The sequence below is a fragment of the Musca autumnalis genome, unplaced genomic scaffold (assembly GCF_047663935.1).
Source record: "Musca autumnalis isolate F117 unplaced genomic scaffold, ASM4766393v1 scaffold_2, whole genome shotgun sequence".
Taxonomy (NCBI): domain Eukaryota; kingdom Metazoa; phylum Arthropoda; class Insecta; order Diptera; family Muscidae; genus Musca; species Musca autumnalis.
Window position 1 is genome coordinate 14,548,937 of NW_027411755.1, and position 13,723 is coordinate 14,562,659.

At 30.0% G+C, this 13,723-nt stretch overlaps 1 protein-coding gene across 21 annotated transcripts; it reads left to right on the forward strand.

Moving 5' to 3' along the window:
* Positions 1 to 9,802, forward strand: Tsp29Fb (Tetraspanin 29Fb). Of its 21 annotated transcripts, none has more exons than XM_073967112.1 (6): positions 96 to 392; positions 1,033 to 1,190; positions 1,281 to 1,433; positions 8,632 to 8,820; positions 8,886 to 9,302; positions 9,369 to 9,802. In XM_073967112.1, the coding sequence occupies exons 3-6, from the start codon at positions 1,353 to 1,355 to the stop codon at positions 9,600 to 9,602; spliced, it is 921 nt and encodes a 306-aa protein (XP_073823213.1). In that variant the 5' UTR covers positions 96 to 392; positions 1,033 to 1,190; positions 1,281 to 1,352; the 3' UTR covers positions 9,603 to 9,802. The 21 variants fall into 21 exon arrangements, with proteins under 21 accessions (XP_073823223.1, XP_073823213.1, XP_073823222.1 ...); XM_073967103.1 differs by having other exon boundaries at positions 108 to 392; positions 1,033 to 1,203; XM_073967107.1 differs by having other exon boundaries at positions 117 to 492; positions 1,033 to 1,203.
* The last annotated feature ends 3,921 nt before the right edge of the window (positions 9,803 to 13,723 follow it).

The window sequence follows — 13,723 nt, forward strand, 5'->3', positions numbered from 1 at the left end:
GCGTGAGCAGTGTAGTGAAAAAGGTCTTGAAACCAAGGAAACCAAAACCAGCAACAACAATGTAATGTCAAATGGGACATATGGTCAGCACATTTAGATTCGAAACTAAAGTAAATAACAAAGGTATGGTACTTAAACGGAAGTAGTTCACCATTAATTCTGACGGCTAGAAAAGAAATAAAGTGAAAATTTTGAAAATTATTTTCAAAAAACAAAAAAGCTTTTGAAGTTAGTGTTGAAATATTAAATGACCCAGTAAAGATAAACAAATGTAAAAAAACAACGAAATATTGCGAAAATATTTTTTCTTGGTGTTGATAAAAGCAAAGTTTTGTTCTTATCATATCGCTTAATTATTGTTATCTTTTGGCTGTATGGTGAGAAAATAGAGTGTGAGTGAGATTCCATATGTTACTGTTGTTGTTCGGTTTGCCTACTTTACTCCCACTTTAGTTTACCCACCCCCTTCACACATCATGCCGTATTTTTAATGTAAGTTAAGGTACTTACAGTATTGGTGTGATAAAGGCAATGGCTAATCTAAAAAAATAACAAAATATTAAAATAAAAATAAAAGTTTTTTTTTTGAAATTTTGACAATTTTCCTTTATAAATTTTTTGTTTTTATTGAAAGCAAAGAACAAATTAAACATTTTCCTTAAAGGGAAGTTTTTGTATAAGGGGATTTAAAAGAAAATTCTGTATATACATAAAAATAAAAAATCGTATGGAAAAATCCCTATGGAAAATTTTTATTTTCCATGGAAATCGATAAAATTAGCACAGATATGTAAAAATAAAAAAATAAATTCGGGACTTTTACAAAAATAAAAATTTTCCTAATAGGAAATTTTTGAAAATAAAAATTTCCATACGCGGGAAATTCTTGTTTTCATTAATCAAAAATTAAATAATAAAATTTTCTTTATTTTGTGGAGGAACAATAAAAACTTCCCTTAATAATTTTGAATTTAAATATTCCAAATATCCACCACCCACTGTACTGATAATAAAATAAAAACCACCTTTCAGCCTAAAAATACAATAACAGCAACAACCACAACAGAAACTCAGTCGACAATTCCAGCTGAAGAGAACAACAAATAATAGCAAGTTAACACAAAAATTATGACTGTTTTTTAATAGAAAAAAGCTTTTTCAATATTTAGTATTTCTGTAACTTGGCCGAAGTAAGGAGTAGTTGTAAGAGAAAGAGACGAAAACCATTCCCCATAAAAATAAATAAAAATAATTTAAATTTATTTTCATTCTATATATAGTGCAATATTAAAACAACCTCAACGAAACCGATTTTTTACTCCAAAAAAAGTGACGAATAACGAAACAGAAACATGGCCGCAAGGGATTTGCAATTGAATTCCGGCATGCGTTGCGCCAAATATATGCTGCTAATTGTGAGCTTTATGTTTGCGGTAAGTATTTTTTTATTTTTTACGAATTTAACTCCCTATTTTTTGGTCCTTCGATTTCAAAATTTCCAATATTCTCCTTAGGCTCAACGCCATTTTGTTACCTTGATTTTGTTCGTCTAGTCATCCATCCGTTGCTTGTTATCTATATTTATTTAATTCTTTGTCATGTGTGCGAGTGTGGTAGGGGTTGTGTAAAAGTGTGTGAGGTCCGCACTCACACACACATTAATAATTCATAATTGTTGCTCTGCTTTATTAGCTGTTATTATTAACCATCAATATTTCCCAATATTATTGTAAGTTAATATCCCATGTAAAATATAGTGGTAGCAATTGGCAATAACCTGAAGGTCGGCAGAGGTTTTATGTAATTCATATCATCCAAGGATCTGTCTTACATTAACAACACGATCCCAAGACCTCTAAAAGAGAAAGCCTAGTCGCCCTGTAGTTCTAATGAACATCTAATAGCCACTTATTGCTCTGAGTCATATATTTACAAACTCATAAACCCCTCAATGCATTATCTTATTATACCACAATTCCTATAGGAAAGTTGCTGAGAGGCAACATTTCCAATAGAAAAGTTAATAAGAACATTTCCTTTACGAACATTTAATGAGAGGCAATATTTCCTCTAGGAAAGCTGATGAGAGTTACCATTTCCTCTTTGAAAGTTGATGAGAGGCAATATTCGTCTAGAAAAGTTTCTGAGAGACAACATTTCTTCTAGGAAAGTGAATGAGAAGCAACACTTCCTCTAGGAAAGTTTATGAGAGGCAACATTTCCCATAAGGAAAGTTGTTGGGAGCCAACATTTCTTCTAGGAAACTGGATGAGAGGCAACATTTCCTCTAGGAAAGTTGATGAGAGGCAATATTTCCTCAAGGAAAGTTTATGGGAGGCAACATTTCTTTTCGGAAAGTTGATAAGAGGCAACATTTTCTCTAGGAAAGTTGTAGAAAGCCAACATCTCTTCTAGGAATGTTAATAAGAGGCAACATTTCCTCTAGGAAAGCTGATGAGAGGCAACATTTCTTGTATGAAAGTTGATAAGAGGCAACATTTCTTCTCGGAAAGTTGATAGGAGGCAACATTTTCTCTAGGAAATTCGTAGAGAGCCAACATTTCTTCTAGGAAAGTTGGTAAGAGGCAACATTTTCTCTAGGAAAGTTGTTGAGAGCCAACATTTCTTGTAGGAAAGTTGATGAGAGTCAACATTTTCTATAAGAAACTTAATGAGAGGCAATATTTCCACATGGAAAATTTATGAGAGGCAACATTTTCTCTAGGAAAGTTAATGAGAGGCAATAGAAAAATTGATAGAGGCAACATTTCCTCCAGGAAAATTGATGAGAGGCACTATTTCCTCTAGGAAAGTTGATGAGAGGCAACATTTTCTCAAGGAAAGTTTATGGGAGGCAACATTTCTTCTCGGAAAGTTGATAGGAGGCAACATTTTCTCTAGGAAAGTTGATGAGAGGCAACATTTCTTCTAGGAAACTTGATGAGAGGCAACATTTCCTCTAGGAAAGTTGATGAGAGGCAACATTTTCTCAAGGATAGTTTATGGGAGGCAACATTTCTTCTCGGAAAGTTGATAGGAGGCAACATTTTCTCTAGGAAAGTTGATGAGAGGCAACATTTCTTCTAGGAAACTTGATGAGAGGCAACATTTCCTCTAGGAAAGTTGATGACAGGCAACATTTTCTCAAGGAAAGTTTATGGGAGGCAACATTTCTTCTCGGAAAGTTGATAGGAGGCAACATTTTCTCTAGGAAGGTTGTGGACACCCAACATTTTGTAGAAAGCCAACATTTTTTCTAGGAATGTTAATAAGACGCAACATTTCCTCTAGGAAAGCTGATGAGAGGCAACATTTCTTGTAGGAAAGTTGATGAGAGACAACATTTCTTCGCGGAAAGTTGATAAGAGGCAAAATTTTCTCTAGGAAAGCTGATGAGAGGCAAGATTTCTTGTATGAAAATTGATGAGAGGCAACAAAAAGTTGATGAGAGGCTATTTGTCCACAAGGAAAGTTGATGACAGGCAACATTTCCTCTAGGAAAGTTGATGGTAGGCAACATTTTTTCTAGGAAAGATTCTGAGTGTCAACATTTCCTCTAGGAAAGTTGCTGAGTGCCAACATTTCTTCTAGGAAAATTAATGAGAAGCAACATTTCCTCTAGGAAAGCTAATGAGAAGCAACATTTCTTCTAGGAAAGTTCATAAGAGGCCATTTTCTCTAGGAAAGTTGTTGGGAGCAAACAATTCTTGTAGGAAACTTGATGAAAGTTTATGGGAGGCAACATTTCTTCTCGAAAAGTTGATAAGAGGCAACATTTTCTCTAGAAATGTTGTTGGGAGCAAGCAATTCTTGTAGGAAACTTGATGAGAGGCAACATTTCTTCTCGGAAAGTTGATAAGAGGCAACATTTTCTCTAGGAAGGTTGTGGAAAGCCAACATTTCTTCTAGGAAACTTGATGAGAGGCAACATTTCCTCAGGGAAAGTTTATGGGAGGCAACATTTCTTCTCGGAAAGTTGATAAGAGGCAACATTTTCTCTAGGAAAGCAGATGAGAGGCAACATTTCTTGTAGGAAAGTTGATGAGAGGCAACACTTCCTCAAGGAATGTTTATGAGAGGCAACATTTCTTCTCGGAAAGTTGATAAGAGTCAACATTTCCTCTAGGAAAGCTGATCAGGCAACATTTCTTGTATGAAAGTTGATGAGAGGCAACATTTCCTCAAGGAAAGTTGATGAGCGTCAACATTATTTATAAGAAAGTTGATGAGACGCAATATTTCTACAAGGAAAGTTGATGGCAGGCAACATTTCTTCTAGGAAAAATTCTGAGAGGCAACATTTCATATTGGAAAGTTGATGAGAGGCCATATTTCCTGTAAGAAAGTTTATGAGTGTCAACATTTCCTCTAGGAAGGTTGCTGAGAGCCAACATTTCTTCTAGGAAAATTAATGAGAGGCAACATTTCTTCTAGGAAAGTTCATAAGAGGCAACATTTTCTCTTGGAAAGTTGTTGGGAGCCAACATTTCTTCTAGGAAACTTGATGAGAGGCAACATTTCCTCAGGGAAAGTTTATGGGAGGCAACATTTCTTCTCGGAAAGTTGATAAGAGGCAACATTTTCTCTAGGAAAGCAGATGAGAGGCAACATTTCTTGTAGGAAAGTTGATGAGAGGCAACACTTCCTCAAGGAATGTTTATGAGAGGCAACATTTCTTCTCGGAAAGTTGATAAGAATCAACTTTTCCTCTAGGAAAGCTGATCAGGCAACATTTCTTGTATGAAAGTTGATAAGAGGCAATATTTCCACAAGGAAAGTTGATGAGAGACAACATTATCTATAAAAAAGTTGATGAGAGGCAATATTTCCACAAGGAAAGTTGATGACAGGCAACATTGCCTTTAGGAAAGTTGATGAGAGACAACATTATCTATAAAAAAATGTTGTGAGAGTCAATATTTCAACAAGGAATGTTGATGACAGGCAACATTTCCTCTAGGAAAGTTGATGGCAGGTAACATTTTTTCTAGGAAAGATTCTGAGAGGCAACATTTCATATTGGAAAGTTGATGAGAGGCCATATTTCCTCTAGGAAAGTTTATGAGTGTCAACATTTCCTCTAGCAAAGTTGCTGAGAGCAAACATTTCTTCTAGGAAAATTAATGAGAGGCAACATTTCCTCTAGGAAAGCAGATGAGAAGCAACATTTCTTCTAGGGAACTTGATGAGAGGCAACATTTCCTCTAGGAAGGTTAGTGAGAGGCAACATTTCTTCTCGGAAAGTTGATAAGAGGCATAATTTTCTCTAGGAAAGTTGTAGAAAGGCAACATTTTCTCTAGGAAAATTGTAGAAAGCCAACATTTCTTCTAGGAATGTTAATAAGAGGCAACATTTCCTCTAGGAAAGCTGAAGAGAGGCAACATTTTTTGTAGGAAAGTTGATGAGAGGCAACATTTCCTCAAGGAATGTTTATGAGAGGCAACATTTCTTCTAAGAAAGTTAATAAGAGTCAACATTTCCTCTAGGAAAGCTGATGACAGGCAACATTTCTAGTGGGAAAGTTGATGAGAGGCAACATTTCCTCAAGGAATGTTTATGATAGGCAACATTTCTTCTCGGAAAATTGATAAGAGGCAACATTTTTTCTAGGAAAGTTGTGGAAAGCCAATATTTCTTCTAGGAAAGTTAATAAGAGTCAACATTTCCTCTAGGAAAGCTGTTGACAGGCAACATTTCTTGTAGGAAAGTTGATAAGAGGCAACATGTCCTCAAGAAATGTAAATGAGAGACAATATTATCTATAAGAAAGTTGATGAGAGGCAATATTTCCACAAGGAAAGTTGATGACAGGCAACATTTCCTCTAGGAAATTTGATTTCATGCAACATTTCTTCTAGGAAAGATTCTGAGAGACAACATTTCATATTGAAAAGTTGATGAGAGGCAATATTTCCTCTTGGAAAGTTTATGAGTATCAACATTTTCTCTAGGAAAGTTGCTGAGAGCCAACATTTCTTCTAGGAAAGTTAATGAGAGGCAACATTTCCTCTAGGAAAGCTGATGAGAAGCAACATTTCTTCTAGGAAAGTTCATAAGAGGCAACATTTTCTCTAGGACAGTTTTTGGCAGCCAACATTTCTTCTAGGAAACTTGATGAGAGGCAACCTTTCCTCAAGAAAGTTTATGAGAGGCAACATTTCTTATCGGAACGTTGATAAGATGCAACATTTTCTCTAGGAAATTTGTAGAGAGCCAACATTTCTTCTAGCAAAGTTGGTAAGAGGCAACATTTTCTCTAGGAAAGTTGTTAAGAGCCAACATTTCTTGTAGGAAAGTTGATGAGAGTCAACATTTTCTATAAGAAACTTAATGAGAGGCAATATTTCCACAAGGAAAGTTTATGAGAGGTAATATTTTCTCTAGGAAAGTTAATGAGAGGCAATAGGAAAATTGATAGAGGCACCATTTCCACTAGGAAAATTCTGGAGAGTTGATAGATGCAACCTTTTCTGTAGGAAAGTTGATGTGGGGCAACATTTCATCTTTTAAAGTTGATGAAAAGCAATATTTCTTATAGGAAAGTTGATAACAGATAATATTTCCTCTAAGAAAGTTGGTGAGAGGCAACCTTTCCCTTTAGAAGTTGATGAGAGGCAACATTTCCTCTGGAAAAGTTGATGAGAGGCAAACCTTCCTCTAGGAAAGTTGATGAGAACAACATATTCTCGAGAAAAGTTGATGAGAGGCAACATTTCCTCAAGGAAGGTTGATTCGAACCAACATTTCTTCTTCTGATAGGCAACATTTCCAACAGGAACGTTGCCGAAAGCCAACGTTTCCCATAGAAAGTTGCTGAGAGGCACAATTACTATAAAAAAGCTGATGAGGCAACATTTTCTCTATGAAAGTTGATGAGTGGTAACATTTCCATCCACGTCTTGATTTTTTTTTTAAAAATCAAAGTCTTGAATTTTTTTTTTAGATCAAAGTATTGAAAAAATATTTTTTAAAAAATCCACGTCTTGAAAAAATATTTTTTTAAAAAATCCACGTCTTGAAAAAATATTTAAAAACAAATTCAAGTATTGAAAAAATATTTTTTAAAAAATCCACGTCTTGAAAAAATAATTTTTAAAAAATCCACGTCTTGAAAAAATATTTTTTAAAAAATCCACGTCTTGAAAAAATATTGTTTGAATAATCCACGACTTGAAAAAATATTTTTTTTAAAAAACCAAGTCTTGAAAAAATATTTTTTTTAAAAAATCCACGTCTTGAAAAAATATTTTTTAAAAAATCCACGTCTTGAAAAAATATTTTTTAAAAATCCACGTCTTGAAAAAATATTTTTTAAAAATCCACGTCTTGAAAAAATATTTTTTTAAAAAATCCACGTCTTGAAAATTTTTTTTTTAAAAAATCCACGGCTTTAAAAATATTTTTTTTAAAAAATCCACGTCTTGAAATAATATTTTTTAAAAATCCACGTCTTGAAAAAATATTTTTTAAAAATCCACGTCTTGAAAAAATATTTTTTAAAAATCCACGTCTTGAAAAAATATTTTTTAAAAATCCACGTCTTGAAAAAATATTTTTTAAAAATCCACGTCTTGAAAAAATATTTTTTAAAAATCCACGTCTTGAAAAAATATTTTTTAAAAATCCACGTCTTGAAAAAATATTTTTTAAAAATCCACGTCTTGAAAAAATATTTTTTAAAAATCCACGTCTTGAAAAAATATTTTTTAAAAATCCACGTCTTGAAAAAATATTTTTTAAAAATCCACGTCTTGAAAAAATATTTTTTAAAAATCCACGTCTTGAAAAAATATTTTTTAAAAATACACGTCTTGAAAAAATATTTTTTAAAAATCCACGTCTTGAAAAAATATTTTTTAAAAATCCACGTCTTGAAAAAATATTTTTTAAAAATCCACGTCTTGAAAAAATATTTTTTAAAAAATCCACGTCTTGAAAAAATATTTTTTAAAAAATCCACATCTTGAAAAATATTTTTTAAAGAATCCACGCCTTAAAAAATATTTTTTAAAAAATCCACGTCTTGAAAAAATATTTTTTAAAAAATCCACGTGTTGAAAAAATAATTTTTAAAAAAATTGAAAAAATATTTCATAAAAGCTCCACGCCTTGAAAAAATATTGTTTAAAATATCCACGTTTGGAAAGAATATTTTTCTCTTCAACTTTCCTATTGGAAATGTTGCTGCTTAGCAACTTGGATTTAAAAAAAAATATTTTTTCAATACGAGGATTTTTTAAACAATATTTTTTTCAAGACGTGGTTTTTTTAAATACATTTTCAAGACGTGGATTTAAAAAAAATATTTTTTCTTAACGTGGATTTTAGGGAAAAAATTTCAGGACGTGGATTTAAAAAAAAAAATATTTTTTCAAGACGTGGATTTAAAAAATATTTTTTCAAGACGTGGAGTTTTTTAAAACATATTTTTTCAAGACGTGGCGTTTTAAACAATATTCTTCAAGACGTGACTTTTTTTAAATATTTTTTCAAGGCGTGGATTTATATATATATCTTTTTCAAGACGTGAGAATTGGTTTGAAATTGGTTGTATGGCTGTAAGGAAGTTCTATTTTAAATCCTTTCCCCTCTATTTCGCTTCGTTTTTTAACATTTCATTTATTTTGCAGATCACAGCCGTTCTACTGGTCATGGTTGGCTCAACCATTCAGGCCATCTTTGGTGATTTCCGTCAATTTGTCGATGATCATTTCCTTTCCCCACCAGCCCTGCTGATTGCCATTGGCTTCATTTTGCTGTTTGTTGCCACCTTGGGTGCCTATGGAGCTATCAAGGAAAGTGTTATGCTTATTAACTTGGTAAGTTTCCAAATCTGTTACAAAACTCCAAGGACTCCTTTAAACTTCCACCCCAATGTTTTTAGTATGGTGTTTGCTTGTTTATGGTCTTCATTTTGGAAGTGTCGGCCTCAATTGCCGCCTTTGTGATGCAAGGACAGGTGCGTGAAATGTTGGTACGCACCATGAATGAATCTCTGGCCAACTATGAAAGCAATGAATATATTCGCGCTGGTGTTGATTTCATGCAAGGTGGTTTGGAATGCTGTGGCGTTGATGGTCCCCGTGATTGGATCAATTACATTGAACAACCCAATAGCACTGCCAATGGTCTACATGATGATATCAGTGTACCCTCGTCCTGTTGTGGCATGTTCAGCAGTTATGATTTGAGTAAATGTGAGAAGCAATACGAAAATGGTTGCTTTGGACGCATGGACTTCATTATTTCACAAAGTACCATGTTGATTGCTACTGGGGCCACAACTGTGGCATTTGTGCAGGTAAGTTGGACTTGAGAAATTCTCCTCGAATACAACTTTTTAATGTATAACCTCCTTTTCCTCCAGCTTTTGGGTGCCTTGTGTGCCTTCATGTTGGCCAAGACCCTGAGACGCAACAAGTCGATACGCGAAGCTCGTCGTTGGCAATTACAGCAAAGTTTGGGTGTCTTGATTTCCGGTGGCAAAATGGCTCCACCCATGAATTCCCCCATGACCGGTTATACACAATTGGAAAAGACGGAAAGATTCTTTGAACACGAACCCATTAACTATACACCCAATAGCCCCAGTGTTAACTAATAACGGATTTTTAATTTAAATTTTAAATTTATATTTAATATATGACATCTATACACACATACGTATTGCATTAACAACAACCAAAATTATGTAAAACAAAGTGGAAACAAACCAAATTTTATTTTCTTTTTATCTTAATAAATGTTTTTGTGGTTAGCTCCCACACGAGGAAGCTGACCTTAGCGTAAAAATCTGAAAAATCGTATTTCACATCAATTTTTTAATAGAGGGCATGTCTCGCAACAATATCCTCATAGAGGAAGTATTTTCTCTTTGAGATTTTGAGGTTATATTTCAATTTAATAATTTCCAGAGGACGAAGCTCATTGTGCACAACTTTCAGTTCCTTGGCCAAATATGAAAAAAGTCTAGTGTTCGTAAAATATTCCATTTTAATACAAATGGCGCCCAACGTTGATAATCCGAATTGACACCTTGAACAAATATTTCTTTTCAATACGTGGATTTTTTAAAAAAATATTTTTTTCAAGGCGTGGATTTATTAAAAAATATTTTTTCAAGACGTGGATTTTTTAAAAAATATTTTTTCAAGACGTGGATTTTTTAAAAAATATTTTTTCAAGACGTGGATTTTTTAAAAAATATTTTTTCAAGACGTGGATTTTTTAAAAAAATATTTTTTCAAAACGTGGATTTTTTAAAAAATATTTTTTTAAGACTTGGTTTTTTTAAAAACATTTTTTCAAGACGTGGATTTTTTAAAAAATATTTTTTCAAGACGTGGATTTTTTAAGAAATATTTTTTCAAGACGTGGATTTTTTAAAAAATATTTTTTCAAGACGTGGATTTTTTAAAAAATATGTTTTCAAGACGTGGTTATTTTAAAAAATGTTTTTTCAAGACGTGGATTTTTTAAAAAATATTTTTTCAAGACGTGGATTTTTTAAAAAATATTTTTTCAAGACGTGGATTTTTTAAAAAATATTTATTCAAGGCGTGGATTTTTTAAAAAATATTTATTCAAGGCGTGGATTTTTTTAAAAATATTTTTTCAAGACGTGGATTTTTTAAAAAAATATTTTTTCAAGACGAGGATTTTTTAAAAAATATTTTTTCAAGACGTGGATTTTTTAAAAAATATTTTTTCAAGACGTGGATTTTTTTGAAAAAATATTTTTTCAAGACGTGGATTTTTTTGAAAAAATATTTTTTCAAGACGTGGATTTTTTAAAAAATATTTTTTTCAAGGCATGGATTTTTAAAAAAAAACATTTTTTCAAGACGTGGATTTTTTAAAAAACATTTTTACAAGACGTGGATTTTTCAAAAAATGTTTTTTCAAGACTTGGATTTTTTAAAAAATATTTTTTCAAGACGTGAATTTTTTAAAAAATATTTTTTCAAGACGTGGATTATTTTTTCAAGACGTGGATTTTTTAAAAAATATTTTTTCAAGACGTGGATTTTTTAAAAAATATTTTTTCAAGACGTGGATTTTTTAAAAAAATATTTTTTCAAGACGAGGATTTTTTAAAAAATATTTTTTCAAGACGTGGATTTTTTAAAAAATATTTATTCAAGACGTGGATTTTTTTAAAAATATTTTTTCAAGACGTGGATTTTTTAAAAAAATATTTTTTCAAGACGAGGATTTTTTAAAAAATATTTTTTCAAGATGTGGATTTTTTAAAAAATATTTTTTCAAAACGTGGATTTTTTAAAAAATATTTTTTCAAGACGTGGTTTTTTTAAAAAAATATTTTTTCAAGACGTGGTTTCTTTAAAACAAATTTTTCCAGAGGTGGATTTTTTAAAAAATATTTTTTCAAGACTTGGATTTTTTTAAAAATATTTTTTCAAGACTTGGATTTTTTAAAAAATATTTTTTCAAGACGTGGATTTTTTAAAAAATATTTTTTCAAGACGTGGATTTTTTAAAAAATATTTTTTCAAGACGTGGATTTTTTAACAAATATTTTTTTCAAGGCGTGGATTTATTAAAAAATATTTTTTCAAGACGTGGATTTTTTAAAAAATATTTTTTCAAGACGTGAATTTTTAAAAAAATATTTTTTCAAGACGTGAATTTTTTAAAAAAAATTTTTCAAGACGTGGATTTTTTTAAAAATATTTTTTCAAGACGTGGATTTTCTAAAAAATATTTTTTCAAGACGTGGATTTTTTAAAAAATATTTTTTCAACACGTGGATTTTCTAAAAAATATTTTTTCAAGACGTGGATTTTTTAAAAAATATTTTTTCAAGACTTGGATTTTTTAAAAAATATTTTTTCAAGACTTGGATTTTTTAAAAATTTTTTTTTCAAGACTTGGATTTTTTAAAAAATATTTTTTCAAGACGTGGATTTTTTAAAAAATATTTTTTCAAGACGTGGATTTTTTAACAAATATTTTTTCAAGACGTGGATTTTTTAAAAAATATTTTTTTCAAGGCGTGGATTTATTAAAAAATATTTTTTCAAGACGTGGATTTTTTAAAAAATATTTTTTCAAGACGTGAATTTTTAAAAAAATATTTTTTCAAGACGTGAATTTTTTAAAAAATATTTTTTCAAGACGAGGATTTTTTTAAAAATATTTTTTCAAGACGTGGATTTTCTAAAAAATATTTTTTCAAGACGTGGATTTTTTAAAAAATATTTTTTCAAGACGTGGATTTTTTTGAAAAAGTATTTTTTCAACACGTGGATTTTTTAAAAAATATTTTTTTCAAGGCGTGGATTTTTAAAAAACGTTTTTTCAAGACGTGGATTTTTTAAAAAAATATTTTTTCAAAGCCTATTTTTATAAATAAATATTTTTTCAAGACGTGGATTTTTTTAAAAAATATATTTTTAAAACGTGGATTTTTTAAAAAATATTTTTTCAAGACGTGGATTTTTTAAAAAATATTTTTTCAAGACGTGGATTTTTTAAAAAATATTTTTTCAAGACGTGGATTTTTTAAAAAATATTTTTTCAAGACGTGGATTTTTTAAAAAATATTTTTTCAAGACGGGGATTTTTTAAAAAATATTTTTTCAAGACGTGGATTTTTTAAAAAAAATATTTTTTCAGGACGTGGATTTTTTAAAAAATATGTTTTCAAGACGTGGATTTTTTAAAAAATATTTTTTCAAGACGTGGATTTTTTAAAAAATATTTTTTCAAGACGTGGATTTTTTAAAAAATATTTTTTCAAGACGTGGATTTTTTAAAAAATATATTTTTTCAAGACGTGGATTTTTTAAAAAATATATTTTTTCAAGACGTGTATTTTTTAAAAAATATTTTTTCAAGACGTGGATTTTTTAAAAAATATTTTTTCAAGACGTGGATTTTTTAAAAAATATTTTTTCAAGACGTGGATTTTTTAAAAAATATTTTTTCAAGACGTGGATTTTTTAAAAAATATTTTTTCAAGACGTGGATTTTTTAAAAAATATTTTTTCAAGACGTGGATTTTTTTAAAAAATATTTTTTCAAGACGTGGATTTTTTAAAAATTATTTTTCCAAGACGTGGATTTTTTAAAAAATATTTTTCCAAGACGTGGATTTTTTAAAAAATAAGTTTTCAAGACGTGGATTTTTTAAAAAATGTTTTTTCATGACATGGATTTTTTAAAAAATATTTTTTCAAGACGCGGATTTTTTAAAAAATATTTTTTCAAGACGTGGATTTTTTAAAAAATATTTTTTCAAGACGTGGATTTTTTAAAAAATATTTTTTCAAGACGTGGATTTTTTAAAAAATGTTTTTTCAAGACGTGGATTTTTTAAAAAAAATATTTTTTCAAGACGTGGATTTTTTCAAAAATATTTTTTCAAGACGTGGATTTTTTCAAAAATATTTTTTCAAGACGTGGATTTTTTAAAACATATTTTTTCAAGACGTGGATTTTTTAAAACATATTTTTTCAAGACGTGGATTTTTTAAAAAATATTTTTTCAAGGCGTGGATTTTTTAAAAAATATTTTTTCAAGACGTAGATTTTTTAAAAAATATTTTTCAAGACCTAGATTTAAAAAAGACGTCGACTTTGTAAAAAAAATCAAATTTCAAGACGTGCATTTTTAATTCTTAACTATTTAAACTTTCGTTAGCTTTAAGACTGAGGGTATAGAAATGTAGCACTAAAATGTATTGAAACAAATGTATA

Bases quoted from the DNA above. Each gene is read 5' to 3' on its own strand.
- Tsp29Fb (XM_073967122.1), top strand. From the start codon at position 1,353: ATGGCCGCAAGGGATTTGCAATTGAATTCCGGCATGCGTTGCGCCAAA. The intron at 1,434-8,631 runs GTAAGTATTTTT...TTTATTTTGCAG, and splicing joins TTGTGAGCTTTATGTTTGCG to ATCACAGCCGTTCTACTGGT. The intron at 9,303-9,368 runs GTAAGTTGGACT...CTTTTCCTCCAG, and splicing joins CAACTGTGGCATTTGTGCAG to CTTTTGGGTGCCTTGTGTGC.